Below are 19969 nucleotides of genomic sequence, written 5' to 3' on the forward strand. Positions count from 1 at the left end.
CATGCGACCTGTGTGGTCTACAATGTTACATACATGACCGGCCTCAGCTACATGTGACCTGTGCGGCCTTGCCAATAGCAACCAATCATGTTGTCTATGGACCTAATTTTAACATGCCTCACTCTAAGAGCAGCCAATCAGATGCGGCAAAGTGCGGAGCTGTGATTGGCTGCAGTGGGGAACGCCGTGTGATCCTAGGTGAACGTCCAAAGTGTGAACAAATATTTACTGAATCTAAAGTCTGTTCAAGTCCTGCTGCATCGCTGGTCGGACCACGTCAACTCTGCTACATCGCTGGTCGGACCACGTCAACTCTGCTGCATCGCTGGTCGGACCACGTCAACTCTGCTACATCGCTGGTCGGACCACGTCAACTCTGCTGCATCGCTGGTCGGACCACGTCAACTCTGCTACATCGCTGGTCGGACCACGTCAACTCTGCTACATCGCTGGTCGGACCACGTCAACTCTGCTACATCGCTGGTCGGACCACGTCAACTCTGCTACATCGCTGGTCGGACCACGTCAACTCTGCTACATCGCTGGTCGGACCACGTCAACTCTGCTACATCGCTGGTCGGACCACGTCAACTCTGCTACATCGCTGGTCGGACCACGTCAACTCTGCTACATCGCTGGTCGGACCACGTCAACTCTGCTACATCGCTGGTCGGACCACGTCAACTCTGCTGCATCGCTGGTCGGACCACGTCAACTCTGCTACATCGCTGGTCGGACCACGTCAACTCTGCTACATCGCTGGCGGACCACGTCAACTCTGCTACATCGCTGGCGGACCACGTCAACTCTGCTACATCGCTGAGCGGACCACGTCAACTCTGCTACATCGCTGGTCGGACCACGTCAACTCTGCTACATCGCTGGCGGACCACGTCAACTCTGCTACATCGCTGGCGGACCACGTCAACTCTGCTACATCGCTGGTCGGACCACGTCAACTCTGCTACATCGCTGGCCGGACCACGTCAACTCTGCTACATCGCTGGCCGGACCACGTCAACTCTGCTACATCGCTGGCCGGACCACGTCAACTCTGCTACATCGCTGGCCGGACCACGTCAACTCTGCTACATCGCTGGTCGGACCACGTCAACTCTGCTACATCGCTGGTCAGACCAAGTCAACTCTGCTACATCGCTGGTCGGACCACGTCAACTCTGCTACATCGCTGGCGGACCACGTCAACTCTGCTACATCGCTGGCGGACCACGTCAACTCTGCTACATCGCTGGCGGACCACGTCAACTCTGCTACATCGCTGGCGGACCACGTCAACTCTGCTACATCACTGGCGGACCACGTCAACTCTGCTACATCGCTGAGCGGACCACGTCAACTCTGCTACATCGCTGGTCGGACCACGTCAACTCTGCTACATCGCTGGCGGACCACGTCAACTCTGCTACATCGCTGGCGGACCACGTCAACTCTGCTACATCGCTGGCGGACCACGTCAACTCTGCTACATCGCTGGTCGGACCACGTCAACTCTGCTACATCGCTGGCCGGACCACGTCAACTCTGCTACATCGCTGGCCGGACCACGTCAACTCTGCTACATCGCTGGCCGGACCACGTCAACTCTGCTACATCGCTGGCCGGACCACGTCAACTCTGCTACATCGCTGGCCGGACCACGTCAACTCTGCTACATCGCTGGTCGGACCACGTCAACTCTGCTACATCGCTGGTCAGACCAAGTCAACTCTGCTACATCGCTGGTCGGACCACGTCAACTCTGCTACATCGCTGGTCGGACCACGTCAACTCTGCTACATCGCTGGTCAGACCACGTCAACTCTGCTACATCGCTGGTCGGACCACGTCAACTCTGCTGCATCGCTGGTCGGACCACGTCAACTCTGCTGCATCGCTGGTCGGACCACGTCAACTCTGCTGCATCGCTGGTCGGACCACGTCAACTCTGCTGCATCGCTGGTCGGACCACGTCAACTCTGCTGCATCGCTGGTCGGACCACGTCAACTCTGCTGCATCGCTGATCGGACCACGTCAAATCTGCTACATCGCTGGTCGGACCACGTCAACTCTGCTACATCGCTGGTCGGACCACATCTGCTCTGCTACATCGCTGGTCGGACCACGTCAACTCTGCTACATCGCTGATCAGACCACGACAACTCTGCTACATCGCTGATCAGACCACGTCAACTCTGCTACATCGCTGATCAGACCACGTCAACTCTGCTACATCGCTGATCAGACCACGTCAACTCTGCTACATCGCTGATCAGACCACGACAACTCTGCTACATCGCTGATCAGACCACGTAAACTCTGCTACATTGCTGATCGGACTTCATCAACTCTGCTACATCGCTGATCAGACCACGACAACTCTGCTACATCGCTGATCAGACCACGACAACTCTGCTACATCGCTGATCTGACCACGACAACTTTGCTACATCGCTCATCCGACCACGCCAACTCTGCTACATCGCTGATCAGTCAACGTAAACTCTGCTACATCGCTGTTCGGACCACGTCAACTCTGCTACATCGCTGATCAGACCACGTCAACTCTGCTACATCGCTGATCAGACCACGTCAACTCTGCTACATCGCTCATCCGACCACGTCAACTCTGCTACATCGCTGATCTGACCACTTCGACTCTGCTACATCGCTGATCAGACCAGCATTGACGCAAATTCTCCGTGGTCTGAACACGTCAGCTCTGCTACACCGTTGATAGGTGCACGTCCCCCTCTGCTACACCGACACAGTGCAGAGCAGCCCGTCAGTGCTATACAAGACTACTACAGCAATTTTAATAAATCATCCCTATTACTACACCTCCTGTCACTCCAATAACAATCTGCCCAGGTGGGAACTTTCAATAGTTGATCCGGGGATTATTCCGACTGCCATTTTTGCCTTCCTCTGGATCAACAGGGTGGGGGGCAGGCTGAACTAGGTGGACATTCTCTCCCTTCAGCCCAACCTACTATGTTACACACATCTAATACCTGCTGTCCCTCCACTACACCTCCCATTGCACCAATAAACAATGATTCCCTCTACTACACATCCCGACCCTCAGCTACACCTCCTGTCACACCAAGAGGCAATGATTCCCTCTACTACACATCCCGACCCTCAGCTACACCTCCTGTCACACCAAGAGGCAATGATTCCCTCTACTACACATCCCGACCCTCAGCTACACCTCCTGTCACACCAAGAGGCAATGATTCCCTCTACTACACATCCCGACCCTCAGCTACACCTCCTGTCACACCAAGAGGCAATGATTCCCTCTATTACACATGCCAGCCCTCTACTACGCTGTCCTACTACATATATACCTTCCTTCCCTCTACAACACCTCCTGTCCTGCTGCTGCACTTTCCCCCTACTGACCCTAGGAGCTGACACTCTTCTTACCTGGTGTAGTTGGTACTCTGTGCCCAGCAGAGTCCGAGGCAGAGGGAGAAGCAGAGCAGCAGAGCGGAGCTCATAGTGCAGCGCGGACGGGGCAAGAATGAGGCAACAGAGGGGAGTCAGTGCGAGAGAAGGACCGGGGGCGGGGGGGAACAGGAACCAGATGTGCAGAGTACAACCCCTTCAACCTCCACTACTCTGCACTCATCACTCTGCACTCACTATATACTCATCACTCTGCAATCACTATATACTCATCACTCTGCACTCACTATATACTCATCACTCTGCACTCACTATATACTCATCACTCTGCACTCACTATACACTCATCACTCTGCACTCACTATATACTCATCACTCTGCAATCACTATATACTCATCACTCTGCACTCACTATATACTCATCACTCTGCACTCACTATACACTCATCACTCTGCACTCACTATATACTCATCACTCTGCACTCACTATATACTCATCACTCTGCACTCACTATATACACATCACTCTGCACTCACTATATACTCATCACTCTGCACTCACTATATACACTCATCACTCTGCACTCACTATATACTCATCACTCTGCACTCACTATATACTCATCACTCTGCACTCACTATATACACATCACTCTGCACTCACTATATACTCATCACTCTGCAATCACTATATACTCATCACTCTGAACTCACTATATACTCATCACTCTGCACTCACTATATAGTCATCACTCTGCACTCACTATATACTCATCACTCTGCACTCACTATATACTCATCACTCTGCACTCACTATATACTCATCACTCTGCACTCACTATATAGTCATCACTCTGCACTCACTATATACTCATCACTCTGCACTCACTATATACTCATCACTCTGTACTCACTATATACTCATCACTCTGCACTCACTATATACTCATCACTCTGCACTCACCATATACTCATCACTCTGTACTCACTATATACTCATCACTCTGCACTCACTATATACTCATCACTCGGCACTCACTATACACTCATCACTCTGCACTCATCACTCTGCACTCACTATATACTCATCACTCTGCACTCACTATATACTCATCACTCTGCACTCTCTATATACTCATCACTCTGCACTCACTATATACTCATCACTCTGCACTCACTATATACTCATCACTCTGTACTCACTATACACTCATCACTCTGCACTCACTATATACTCATCACTCTGCACAAACTATATACTCATCACTCTGCGCTCACTATATACTCATCACTCTGCGCTCACTATATACTCATCACTCTGCACTCACTATATACTCATCACTCTGCACTCACTATATACTCATCACTCTGCACTCACTATATACTCATCACTCTGTACTCACTATATACTCATCACTCTGTACTCACTATATACTCATCACTCTGCACTCACTATATACTCATCACTGCACTCACTATATACTCATCACTCTGCACTCACTATATACTCATCACTCTGTACTCACTATATACTCATCACTCTGTACTCACTATATACTCATCACTCTGCACTCACTATATACTCATCACTGCACTCACTATATACTCATCACTCTGCACTCACTATATACTCATCACTCTGCACTCACTATATACTCATCACTCTGTACTCACTATATACTCATCACTCTGTACTCACTATATACTCATCACTCTGCACTCACTATATACTCATCACTCTGCACAAACTATATACTCATCACTCTGCGCTCACTATATACTCATCACTCTGCGCTCACTATATACTCATCACTCTGCACTCACTATATACTCATCACTCTGCACTCACTATATACTCATCACTCTGCACTCACTATATACACATCACTCTGCACTCACTATATACACATCACTCTGCACTCACTATATACTCATCACTCTGCGCTCACTATATACTCATCACTCTGCACAAACTATATACTCATCACTCTGCGCTCACTATATACTCATCACTCTGCGCTCACTATATACTCATCACTCTGCACTCACTATATACTCATCACTCTGCGCTCACTATATACTCATCACTCTGCACTCACTATATACTCATCACTCTGCACTCACTATATACTCATCACTCTGCACAAACTATATACTCATCACTCTGCGCTCACTATATACTCATCACTCTGCACTCACTATATACTCATCACTCTGCGCTCACTGTATACTCATCACTCTGCACTCACTATATACTCATCACTCTGCACCCACTATACACACTCATCACTCTTCACTCACTATATACATTCATCACTCTTCACTCACTATATACTCATCACTGCACTCACTATATACTCATCACTCTTCACTCACTATATATACTCATCACTCTGCACTCACTATATACTCATCACTCTGCACTCACTATATACTCACCACTCTGTACTCACTATATGCTCATCACTCTGCACTCACTATATACTCATCACTCTGCACTCACTATATACTCATCACTCTGCACCCACTATACACACTCATCACTCTTCACTCACTATATACATTCATCACTCTTCACTCACTATATACTCATCACTGCACTCACTATATACTCATCACTCTGCACTCACTATATACTCATCACTCTGCACTCACTATATACTCACCACTCTGTACTCACTATATGCTCATCACTCTGCACTCACTATATACTCATCACTCTGCACTCACTATATATACTCATCACTCTGCACTCACTATATACTCATCACTCTGCACTCACTATATATACTCATCACTGCACTCACTATATACTCATCACTCTTCACTCACTATATATACTCATCACTCTGCACTCACTATATACACATCACTCTGCACTCACTATATACTCATCACTCTGCACTCACTATATACACATCACTCTGCACTCACTATATACTCATCACTCTGCACTCACTATATACGCATCACTCTGCACTCACTATATACTCATCACTCTGCACTCATCACTCTGCACTCACTATATAGACTCATCACTCTGCACTCACTATATACACATCACTCTGCACTCACTATATACTCATCACTCTGCACTCACTATATACTCATCACTCTGCACTCACTATATACTCATCACTCTGCACTCACTATATACTCATCACTCTGCACTCACTATATATACTCATCACTCTGCACTCACTATATACACATCACTCTGCACTCACTATATACTCATCACTCTGCACTCACTATATACTCATCACTCTGCACTCACTATATACACATCACTCTGCACTCACTATATACTCATCACTCTGCACTCACTATATACGCATCACTCTGCACTCACTATATACTCATCACTCTGCACTCATCACTCTGCACTCACTATATAGACTCATCACTCTGCACTCACTATATACACATCACTCTGCACTCACTATATACTCATCACTCTGCACTCACTATATACTCATCACTCTGCACTCACTATATACTCATCACTCTGCACTCACTATATACTCATCACTCTGCACTCACTATATATACTCATCACTCTGCACTCACTATATACACATCACTCTGCACTCACTATATACTCATCACTCTGCACTCACTATATACTCACCACTCTGCACTCACTATATACTCATCACTCTGCACTCACTATATACTCATCACTCTGCACTCACTATATACTCATAACTCTGCACTCACTATATATACTCATCACTCTGCACTCACTATATACTCATCACTCTGCACTCACTATATATACTCATCACTCTGCACTCACTATATACACATCACTCTGCACTCACTATATACACATCACTCTGCACTCACTATATACACATCACTCTGCACTCACTATATACTCATCACTCTGCACTCACTATATATACTCATCACTCTGCACTCACTATATACTCATCACTCTGCACTCACTATATACTCATCACTCTGCACTCACTAAATATACTCATCACTCTGCACTCACTATATACACATCACTCTGCACTCACTATATACACATCACTCTGCACTCACTATATACTCATCACTCTGCACTCACTATATACTCATCACTCTGCACTCACTATATATACTCATCACTCTGCACTCACTATATACACATCACTCTGCACTCACTATATACTCATCACTCTGCACTCACTATATACACATCACTCTGCACTCACTATATACACATCACTCTGCACTCACTATATACTCATCACTCTGCACTCACTATATACTCATCACTCTGCACTCACTATATACACTCTTTACTACCACTCACTATATACACTCTTTACTGCCACTCACTATATACTCATCACTCTGCACTCACTATATACTCATCACTCTGCACTCACTATATATACTCATCACTCTGCACTCACTATATACTCATCACTCTGCACCCACTATATACACATCACTCTGCACTCACTATATACTCATCACTCTGCACTCACTATATACACAGATCACTCTGCACTCACTATATACACTCATCACTGCCACTCACTATATACTCATCACTCTGCACTCACTATATACTCATCACTCTGCACTCACTATATACACTCTTTACTACCACTCACTATATACACTCTTTACTGCCACTCACTATATACTCATCACTCTGCACTCACTATATACTCATCACTCTGCACTCACTATATATACTCATCACTCTGCACTCACTATATACTCATCACTCTGCACTCACTATATACTCATCACTCTGCACTCACTATGTACTCACCACTCTGCACTCACTATATACTCATCACTCTGCACTCACTATATACTCATCACTCTGCACTCACTATACACTCATCACTCTGTACTCACTATATACTCATCACTCTGCACTCATTATATACTCATCACTCTGTACTCACTATATACTCATCACTCTGCACTCACTATATACACTCTGCACTCACTATTTACACTCATCACACTGTACTCACTATATACTCATCACTCTGCAATCACTATATACTCATCACTCTGCAATCACTATATACTCATCACTCTGCACTCACTATATGCTCATCACTCTGCAATCACTATATACTCATCACTGCAGTCACTATATACTCATCAATCTGCACTCACTATATACTCATCACTCTGCACTCACTATATATACTCATCACTCTGTACTCACTATATACTCATCACTCTGCACTCAATATACACTCATCACTCTGAACTCACTATATACTCATCACTCTGCACTCACTATATATACTCATCACTCTGCACTCACTATATACTCATCACTCTGCACTCACTATATATACTCATCACTCTGCACTCACTATATATACTCATCACTCTGCACTCACTATATACTCATCACTCTGCACTCACTATATATACTCATCACTCTGCACTCACTATACACTCATCACTCTGCACTCACTATATACACTCATAACTGCCACTCACTATATACACACATCACTCTGCACTCACTATATACACACATCACTCTGCATTCACTATATACTCATCACTCTGCACTCACTATATACTCATAACTCTGCTATCACTATATATACTCATCACTCTGCACTCACTATATAACCATCACTCTGCACTCACTATATACTCATCACTCTGCAATCACTATATATACTCATCACTCTGCACTCACTATATACTCATCACTCTGCACTCACTATATACACTCATTACTGCCACTCACTATATACACACATCACTCTGCACTCACTATATACTCAGCACTCTGCACCCACTATATACTCATCACTCTGCATTCACGATGCACTCATCACTCAGCACTCACTATATACACTCATCACTCTGCACTCACTATATACTCATCACTCTGCACTCACTATATACTCATCACTCTGCACTCACTATATACTCATCACTGCACTCACTATATACTCATCACTCTGCACTCACTATATACTCATCACTCTGCACTCACTATATACTCATCACTCTGCACTTACTATATACACATCACTCTGCACTCACTATATACTCATCACTCTGCACTCACTATATACTCATCACTGCACTCACTATATACTCATCACTGCACTCACTATATACTCATCACTCTGCACTCACTATATACTCATCACTCTGCACTTACTATATACACATCACTCTGCACTCACTATATACTCATCACTCTGCACTCACTATATACTCATCACTGCACTCACTATACACTCATCACTCTGCACTCACTATATACTCATCACTGCACTCACTATATACTCATCACTCTGCACTCACTATATACTCATCACTCTGCACTCACTATATACTCATCACCTCACTCACTATATACTCATCACTGCACTCACTATATACTCATCACTCTGCACTCACTATATACTCATCACTCTGCACTCACTATATACTCATCACCTCACTCACTATATACTCATCACTGCACTCACTATACACTCATCACTCTGCACTCACTATATACATACATCACTCTGCACTCACTATATACTCATCACTCTGCACTCACTATACACTCATCACTCTGCACTCACTATATACTCATCACTCTGCACTCACTATATACTCATCACTCTGCACTCACTATATACTCATCACTGCACTCACTATATACTCATCACTCTGCACTCACTATATACTCATCACTGCACTCACTATACACTCATCACTCTGCACTCACTATATACTCATCACTCTGCACTCACTATACACTCATCACTCTACACTCACTATATACTCATCACTGCACTCACTATAAACTCATCACTCTGCACTCACTATATACACTCATCACTCTGCACTCACTATATACACTCATCACTCTGCACTCACTATATACTCATCACTCTGCACTCACTATATACACTCTGCACTCACTATATACTCATCACTCTGAACTCACTATATACACATCACTCTGCACTCATCACTCTGCACTCACTATATACACATCACTCTGCACTCACTATATACTCATCACTCTGCACTCACTATATACTCTTCACTCTGCAATCACTATATACTCATCACTCTGCAATCACTATATACTCATCACTCTGCACTCACTATACACTCATCACTCTGCACTCACTATACACTCATCACTCTGCACTCACTATATACTCATCACTCTGCACTCACTATATACTCATCACTCTGCACTCACTATACACTCATCACTCTGCACTCACTATATACTCATCACTCTGCACTCACTATATACTCATCACTCTGCACTCACTATATACTCATCACTCTGCACTCATTATATACTCATCACTGCCACTAAGTATATACAGTCATCACTCTGCACCCAATATGTATTCATCACTCTGCACTCACTATATACTCATCACTGCACTCACTATACACTCATCACTCTGCACTCACTATATACACTCATCACTCTGCACTCACTATATACACTCATCACTCTGCAATCACTATATACTCATCACTCTGCACTCACTATATACACTCTGCACTCACTATATACTCATCACTCTGTACTCACTATACACTCATCACTCTGCACTCACTATACACTCATCACTCTGCACTCACTATATACTCATCACTCTGCACTCACTATACACTCATCACTCTGCACTCACTATACACTCATCACTCTGCCCTCACTATATACTCATCACTCTGCACTCACTATATACTCATCACTCTGCACTCACTATATACATTCATCACTCTGCATCCATTGTCTACAGTCATCACTCTGCACTCACTATATACTCATCACTCTGCACTCACTATACACTCATCACTCTGCACTCACTACACACTCATCACTCTGCACTCACTATATACACACATCACTCTGCACTTACTATATACTCATCACTCTGCACTCACTATATACACACATCACTCTGCACTTACTATATACTCATCACTCTGCACTCACTATATACACACATCACTCTGCACTTACTATATACTCATCACTCTGCACTCACTATATACTCATCACTCTGCACTCACTATATACACTCATCACACTGTACTCACTATATACTCATCACTCTGTACTCACTATATACTCATCACTCTGCACTCACTATATACTCATCACTCTGCACCCACTATATACTCTCATCACTCTGCGCTCACTATATACTCATCACTCTGCACCCATTGTCTACAGTCATCACTCTGCACTCACTATATACTCATCACTCTGCACTCACTATATACTCATCACTGCCACTAAGTATATACAGTCATCACTCTGCACCCAATATGTATTCATCACTCTGCACTCACTATACACTCATCACTCTGCACTCACTATACACTCATCACTCTACACTCACTATATACACTCATCACTCTGCACTCACTATATACACTCATCACTCTGCACTCACTATATACTCATCACTCTGCACTCACTATATACTCATCACTCTGCACTCACTATATACTCATCACTCTGCACTCACTATACACTCATCACTCTGCACTCACTATATACTCATCACTCTGCACTCACTATACACTCATCACTCTGCACTCACTATATACTCATCACTCTGCACTCACTATATACACTCATCACTCTGCACTCACTATATACTCATCACTCTGCACTCACTTTATACTCATCACTCTGCACTCACTATATACTCATCACTCTGCACTTTCTATATACTCATCACTCTGCACTCACTATATACTCATCACTGTGCACTCACTATATACTCATCACTCTGCACTCACTATATACACTCATCACTCTGTACTCGCTATATACTCATCACTCTGCACTCGCTATATAGTCATCACTCTGCACTCACTATATACTCAACACTCTGCACTCACTATATACTCATCACTCTGCACTCACTATATACATACATCACTCTGCACTCACTATATACATTCATCACTCTGTACTCACTATATACATTCATCACTCTGTACTCACTATATACACATCACTCTGCACTCACTATATACTCATCACTCTGCACTCACTATATACTCATCACTCTGCACTCACTATATACATTCATCACTCTGTACTCACTATATACTCATCACATTGCACTCACTATATACGCATCACTCTGCACTCACTATATACTCATCACTCTGCACTCACTATACACTCATCACTCTGCACTCACTATATACTCATCACTCTGCACTCACTATATACACTCATCACTCTGCACTCACTATATACTCATCACTCTGCACTCACTTTATACTCATCACTCTGCACTCACTATATACTCATCACTCTGCACTTTCTATATACTCATCACTCTGCACTCACTATATACTCATCACTCTGCACTCACTATATACACTCATCACTCTGTACTCGCTATATACTCATCACTCTGCACTCGCTATATAGTCATCACTCTGCACTCACTATATACTCAACACTCTGCACTCACTATATACATTCATCACTCTGTACTCACTATATACACATCACTCTGCACTCACTATATACTCATCACTCTGCACTCACTATATACTCATCACTCTGCACTCACTATATACATTCATCACTCTGTACTCACTATATACTCATCACATTGCACTCACTATATACGCATCACTCTGCACTCACTATATACTCATCACTCTGCACTCACTATATACATTCATCACTCTGTACTCACTATATACTCATCACTCTGCACTCACTATATACTCATCACTCTGCACTCACTATATACTCATCACTCTGCACTCACTATATATACTCATCACTCTGCACTCACTATATACACATCACTCTGCACTCACTATATATACTCATCACTCTGCACTCACTATATACACTCATCACACTGTACTCACTATATACATACATCACTCTGCACTCACTATATACATACATTACTCTGCACTCACTATATACTCATCACTCTGCACTCACTATATACATACATCACTCTGCACTCACTATATACTCATCACTCTGCACTCACTATACACTCATCACTCTGCACTCACTATATACTCATCACTCTGCACTCACTATATACTCATCACTCTGCACTCACTATAAACTCATCACTCTGCACTCACTATATACTCATCACTCTGCACTCACTATATACTCATCACTCTGCACTCACTATAAACTCATCACTCTGCACTCACTATATACTCATCACTCTGCACTCACTATATATGCATCCCTCTTTGAAATGTAAGAATCGTCTCCAACAAGCTTCCTTCTTTATCCTTCCATCCACAGCCAGGGCATCGTGCCTCTCCTCATGCTTTTTGCTACGCATTTCGGGAATTACTTTCCTTCAATATGGCATATCCTCCATTAACTCCACACTGCTTAAGTCTACTACAAATATCACATGTTAAAAGCTTCCAAACAGAGATAAGCCAAGGAGGAGCGGTCTTTAACCCTTGCAGCAGCGTGTCTCCGTCACGTCTCTGCTCACATCCTCTCTGGTATTCCATCCATTCGCAGCCCTTATTTTTAATTCTAAATCCATCTTGCTTCTGTCGGTTGGCGTTCCCTGCGCTCTCCTCCTCCTCAGATATTCAGATATTCTGCTGTAGAACAGAAACTATTTCAGAAACTTTTTGTTTCCGAGTGTCTAAAATAAAAAGACTCGGAGAACGCCCTCCGCCTCCTGCCGGGGCCACGGATTGTCAAACGGCACCAGTCACAACCTTCGAAGACCTGGAGACTGCGCCCCGCCACCGGCCGGAGCCACGGATTGTCAGACGTCACCAGTCACAACCTCTGAAGACTTGGAGAACGCGCCACGCCTCCTGCGGGAGCCACAGATTGTCTGACAGCACCAGTCACAACCTTCGAAGACTTGGAAAACAGAGCCTCCTGCCACAGGTTGTCAAAAGGCACCAGTCACGACCTCTGAAGACTCGGAAAACGCGCCAGGCCTCTTGCCGGAGCCACTGATTGTCAGACAACACCAATGACATCCTCCGAAGACTCGGTAAACATCCTCCTGCCGGAGACACAGATAGTAAGATAGCACCAGTCACATCCTCCGAAAACTCAGAAAACGCCCCGCGCCTCCTGCGGGCGCCAAAGGTTGTCTGACGGCACCAGTCACAACCTCCGTAGACTCAGAGAAGGCATCCCGCCTCCTGCGTCAGCCACAGAATGTCAGACGGCACTAGTTACAACCTCCGAAGACCTGGAGACTGCGCCCCGCCACCTGCCGAAGCCACAGATTGTCAGACGGCACCAGTTACAACCTCTGAAGACTCGGAGAACGCCCCCTGCCTCCTGCCGAAGCCACAGTGTGAGGGTATATGTATATATTGCCATATGTTTTTTATGCTTTATACCTATATGCAAGTTCTATTCAATTCCAAATGAGAAAAAACTTATATGTCGCCTTACATCAGATATTCCAAAGGCCTTGCAAGGCGAAGACAAAATGCATCTTGAACAAAATGTATTTTAAACACAGCAAAGAAGAATCGGACGAAGGACGCGTACTTGGCTGTTTTCCCGGAGGAGCCAGTATTAAGATAATGACTGTTCAACTATGCATCTGAACTTTCACTGTCTCAGGCCGGAAATCCGGACTTCCCATATATGGTTATGAGCCCATCACCCATTCCTGGTGATGAGACAAAGGGTATAAGATCTCAGGTAATCTGTAATAAAGCGAAAAGCGCAGTCATGTCCCCGTGTGAGAAACTATACCAGACCTCTGTGTGGTGTCTCTTCTTACCGCCGGCAGCGGGGCAAGTGGGGTGGGCCTGATTGGTGCTGTACTTCGAATATTACCCTGACAAATGGCGCAACCAACTGTGGGGCGACAAAGCCAGAGCCGTACAACACATTCCACCCGGATCCACGCCACGGAGAAGCCGTCCTGCTGCAAACCGAGCCTGATCAACTCACAGAACTCCAGGTAAGACCAGCATATATTTATGTTGTGTTTTACACTGAGAGTCTTGCAGCAGGACTGACTATCTGTGGTTTGTGACCGGACGGGTTGGGTTAAGAGTTCTACACGGTAACTCGTGGGCTCCGGGTTTGCCGTCATGGACCACTGACCGTGATATGCGCACCAATCACTCACCGAGAAACTAGTCTGTAGTCTATTTGTACTTTGAAGTTTTAACGTTTTAATAATAGTGGAGATTGTTGTATCTGCAGAAGTTTTTTTTTCTCTTTCTTTTCATTTAGTCTCACAAGAGAAGGGACCCTCGGTTGTTTTTCCAGTATATAAGGGGCTAACAATTTGAAAATTAAGAGGGATGCATTTTATGAGACAGGCTTCATAGGAGAAGGGACTCTCGGTTGTTTTGCCTTATATATGGGGCTAACGATTTGATTTCAGAGAGATGCATTCTGTGAGGCTGTTTCCATAGGAGAAGGGACCCTCGGTTGTTTTGCCGGTATATAAGGGGCTGACAATTTGAAAATTAAGAGGGATGCATTCTATGGAGCGTGTTATTATTATCATTGTTGTTCTAATATGCGTAAGACCTTATTAAAGAAGACAGAATCCTTATGGGCTGCCGCCGTGCGGATCAATTGATGGCGGAGAGACAAGGGTCACAATCTGTAGACTGTAAGAAAACTTATGAAAATGTATGACACCGACCCGCACGGTAGATTACAAAAATGGTGTCTGGGAGGAGGTCTTTAGGACCAAGAGGCGCCTTAAAAGACCAAGGTTTGCTAGAAAGTGCTGGAGTGAGAAGCAGAGAGACAGTCAGAGAAAGTATGTACACGTATTAAGAAAGTATCCGTAAGTGAAATGTTGAAAAGTACAGTAAGTGATCAAGAGGGCGTCAGGAGAGTGTCTATTGAAGGTTATATTGGCAGTTAGGGAGAAAGTGCTGAAGGAACAAGCAAAGTCGAGAAGAAAGTTACAATGCATGTGATTTGTTGGCAGAGAGAAAGAAGAAAAGGTGTATAATACAAGATAGATAATAGATATGGATATATATGTGTGTATATATGTATATACTGTATGTGCAAATGGTTAACTGAGCTTGCTTTTAAAAGAGAAGGTTTTGTTGACATGTAGCTGCAGTCTGTGTAAGCTTTTCAAGGTCCAGAAATAACAAAGCGAGAGAAAATGCAATAATAACCCTGGATAATATCTCTGCTTGCTGTAAAGGAATGAAGGCTTGAAATGAATTTAATTAATTATACTGTCTTAGGCCGCCTGCACACGAGCGTTCCGGATTCCACTCGCGGATTTTCACGCGCGTATGGTACCTAAATGTGCTTGCGGATAGGTGCGGATGCGTGAAAAATCACGCGCGGATATACGCGGATGTGTTGCGGAAAAAAACGCGCAGAAAAATCCGGAAGACACCCTTATTGTAAACCCAACCCCTAGAGAACTGCCCATTCCCTGGAAAACAGCTTAAAAACCAACACCCAGACTCCGTTTTGTCCCTCTTGCTTGTGTGAGCACTGTTAAATTATTCTGGCAACATGCTTTCACCCGGTGAGCAGATGTCTTTGTGGGCATGGTTGATCCATGTCACTTTTTTCGGACGTACTGCGGTAACGGAGGAGGAAAAGCCCCCCAGGAAAAAAAGGAGGTACTGGGTGCACCCTGGCTGGTGTCTGCTGGCTGCTCTCTGGTAGATGAGGGGACTGAAAGGACAGATCTGCAGTTGAAATGTGCCTGTGAAGCTCTGTGCTGTGTGTTGGGACGCCTCCTACCATGCCTACTTCCTGTAGTCATAGCAACCAGTGACTCCATCCGCAGCTGCACTCCGGATGTACTGCGTGAAAAAACGCACCCATTCACTTGTATTGGAGGCTTCACGCGCATGATCCGACCAAAATTAGAACAGGTCGCAGATTTTTTCACTCGCGTGAAAAAACGCGATACACATCCGTCCGTCTGGGGACAACTGCGGATCCTCATAGGAATATATTGGCTGCGGTCTGGGGCGGATTATGTGCCTAAAATCACGCGCTTGAAATTCTGCTCGTGTGCAGGCACCCTTAGTAGGCAGGAAATATAGCAATTTCTAAGGTATATTCTTACTTATACAGGGGTTGAAAATGAATGTTGCAAGGTCCCAGGATATGTGTTAATTATGAGTTCAAATGCATGGAATAGTTAAGCTAAAACAATTCAGTCTGTGTTTCATATTCGTAGAGAGATAACACATGTTTTAAAAAGGTGGGGGCTTTCAGAATTCACTCCAAGCTCAGGGTCACGCATTCTAAAATACTTCAGCATTTAATATAACATATAATAGCTTCAGTACATAAGAAATATAGAATATTTCAGTCACTCAGCAAATTTTTTTTCACATAATTTGTCATAAATAGCGCTCATTCACAATCTCTCTCAATAGAATCATGTACTTTATAACATTATAGCACTCACCTCGGTGTTTTTCAACTGATGTATGTTTGTTTGTCACACTTTTTGTCTGTGCATCTGTATGTACTGGGACACCTTCAATGGGGGGTGACGGAGCAGACTTGAGAGCATGGATGGATGAGAGTTAGTGACCCGTGTTCGGGCTGTGTGGAATGTGTGATGTGGATAATGACTGGGGATAAAAGTCCCCCCCATGCATGGGACTTTGCTTGGTTGAGATGTGGACGTGTAGACTGTTAAGCTGAAATGAGCTGTGAAAAAAGACGCACGCAGCCAGTATCGTAGGGGTGGAGCTAGATGATGTAATAGTACGTAATGTTTCATCCCTCTTCTCGACAAGGGAGGGGGTGAGGATCTTGAGCAGCTAGTAAAAGTTTTTTTTTCTTTTTTTTCTCTCTCTCAAATTTGATAAGACATTGCAGGCAGGAACAGATTAATAATGAATTTGCTCAAAGGAATATCACATTTCCAATATTAATAGGTGTTTGTAGATTATTCTGCTCCGATGTAACTCATGTCTCTGTTATTGGTGCTAACATTTTACAGGCCTTATCTGCTTCCATCAAATCTTTTTACAATGTTGTACTAACTTGAACCCGGCTACTATTTCTTCCAATTGCGTACCCTGGTTCAAAGGGGGGGGGGGGGAGGCATAGGTGATCTAGGTATTGCAAGTCAGCCATTTTTAAATTTTTTGCAAGCCATTTTTAAATTTTTAAATTTTTTGCAACAAGGTTCTGATCTTTTTGAAATAGAATACCAGCCTGATTGTCTAGCAGTGATGCAACAAGAAAATTTAAGTTTTAAAAAGGTACTGAAAGCCCTTGTTAACAATGCATATTTTGAGTTGTTTTTTATAGATGGTACCCAGGGTGATTGACGACTCCACACTGGATATGCAGTGGTTACACAACAAGATGTCCTTAAAAGCAGAATGCCTCCGCATGTCGCAGTACAAGAAGCGGAACTAAAAGCCCTCGCTGAGGCGTGTAGAGTGGCCACAGGTAAGACGGCAAACATTTACACTGACTCCCGGTATGCATTTGGCATAGCTCATGATTACGGCCCAACATGGAAGGCCAGACAGTTTTTTACCTCAGCAGGACAGCCAATTAAGAATGATGCAATGGTGCAGAGTCTCATGGAGACCCTACTTCTACCTGACAAGGTGGAAAGCTCACACCAATTCCTACACCAAAGAAGCAAGAGGTAATGCCATCACAGACCACACAGCAAAAGCAGCGGCCCTTAAGCCGTGGAAGAAAAGAAGAATTTGACAATAAACCTTGGATTTTGATAAAAACTTGGACTTTGATATGCTAAAGACTTTACAGTTACAAGCCAGCAAGGAAGAAAAGGAAAAATGGACTAAAAAGGGACGGCATATGGTGAACAGTCAACAGAACTTGCCCACCACGGTCCCTGTGCCCCGTGATGGCCCAGCTGACGCACAGAAAGACGCACCTCTCAAAGCAGTAATGATGACGACGCTTGAACAAGGACGGGTGGCTCCTGGGTTTTCTGTAGCTGCTGCATCATTTGTCCAGTTTTGCATGATCTTTGCCGTAAGCAACAGGGCAGAAGTAAATTTGCCACATAACACTTGCCGGGGCCACTCTACCCATTTCAGGGATTGCAAATTGGCTACACTCAGCTCCCACTTGTTGGGAAGTATGAATATGTGCTTGTTGTTGTTGATGTTTTTCAGGTTGGAGACCTACCCTGTTACCAAGGTAAATAAGCAGGTAACCGTACAGAAGCTCATGAATGAGGTAATCTGCAGATATAGGGCACCGGAAGTGATTGAGTCAAACAAAGGTACACACTTCACAGGTGAAATAATGCAACACATCATGTCTGCTTTGGGTGTATTCCAGGCTTTCACACACCCTACCATCCGCGGAGTAGTGGGAAAGTAGATACAAAAGACAATAGAGGAAATTGGCAAATCTTGAATTGAGTGTCTTCCATTAGTTTTCCTTTTTCTCCGGAGGGTACATGCCACAGTAGCTGAATTTGGGGAATGATTTTCTTGTTAATGTTGTCATAGGTCTCTCCAAGGAATTGTTAGTAATCCATTCTGCAGTCTCTGCTTTTCTCCCAGGTCCTACAGATGAGTGTCACAATCTGAAACCAGGTGACAGGGTCTATGTGAAAAAGTTTGAGCGAG

At 44.3% G+C, this 19969-nt stretch overlaps 1 protein-coding gene across 1 annotated transcript in view; it reads right to left on the bottom strand.

Moving 5' to 3' along the window:
* Nucleotides 1–3561, bottom strand: part of PCOLCE (procollagen C-endopeptidase enhancer) — a 35325-nt gene extending 31764 nt beyond the window's left edge. The window contains exon 1 of the mRNA XM_066593911.1: nucleotides 3431–3561. Coding sequence (XP_066450008.1) covers nucleotides 3431–3504 — 74 coding nt within the window. The 5' untranslated portion in view covers nucleotides 3505–3561. The remainder of the gene's footprint in view (nucleotides 1–3430) is intronic.
* Between the last annotated feature and the right edge of the window lie 16408 nt (nucleotides 3562–19969).

This window comes from Eleutherodactylus coqui, chromosome 2 (assembly GCF_035609145.1).
Source record: "Eleutherodactylus coqui strain aEleCoq1 chromosome 2, aEleCoq1.hap1, whole genome shotgun sequence".
Classification (NCBI taxonomy): Eukaryota; Metazoa; Chordata; class Amphibia; order Anura; family Eleutherodactylidae; genus Eleutherodactylus; species Eleutherodactylus coqui.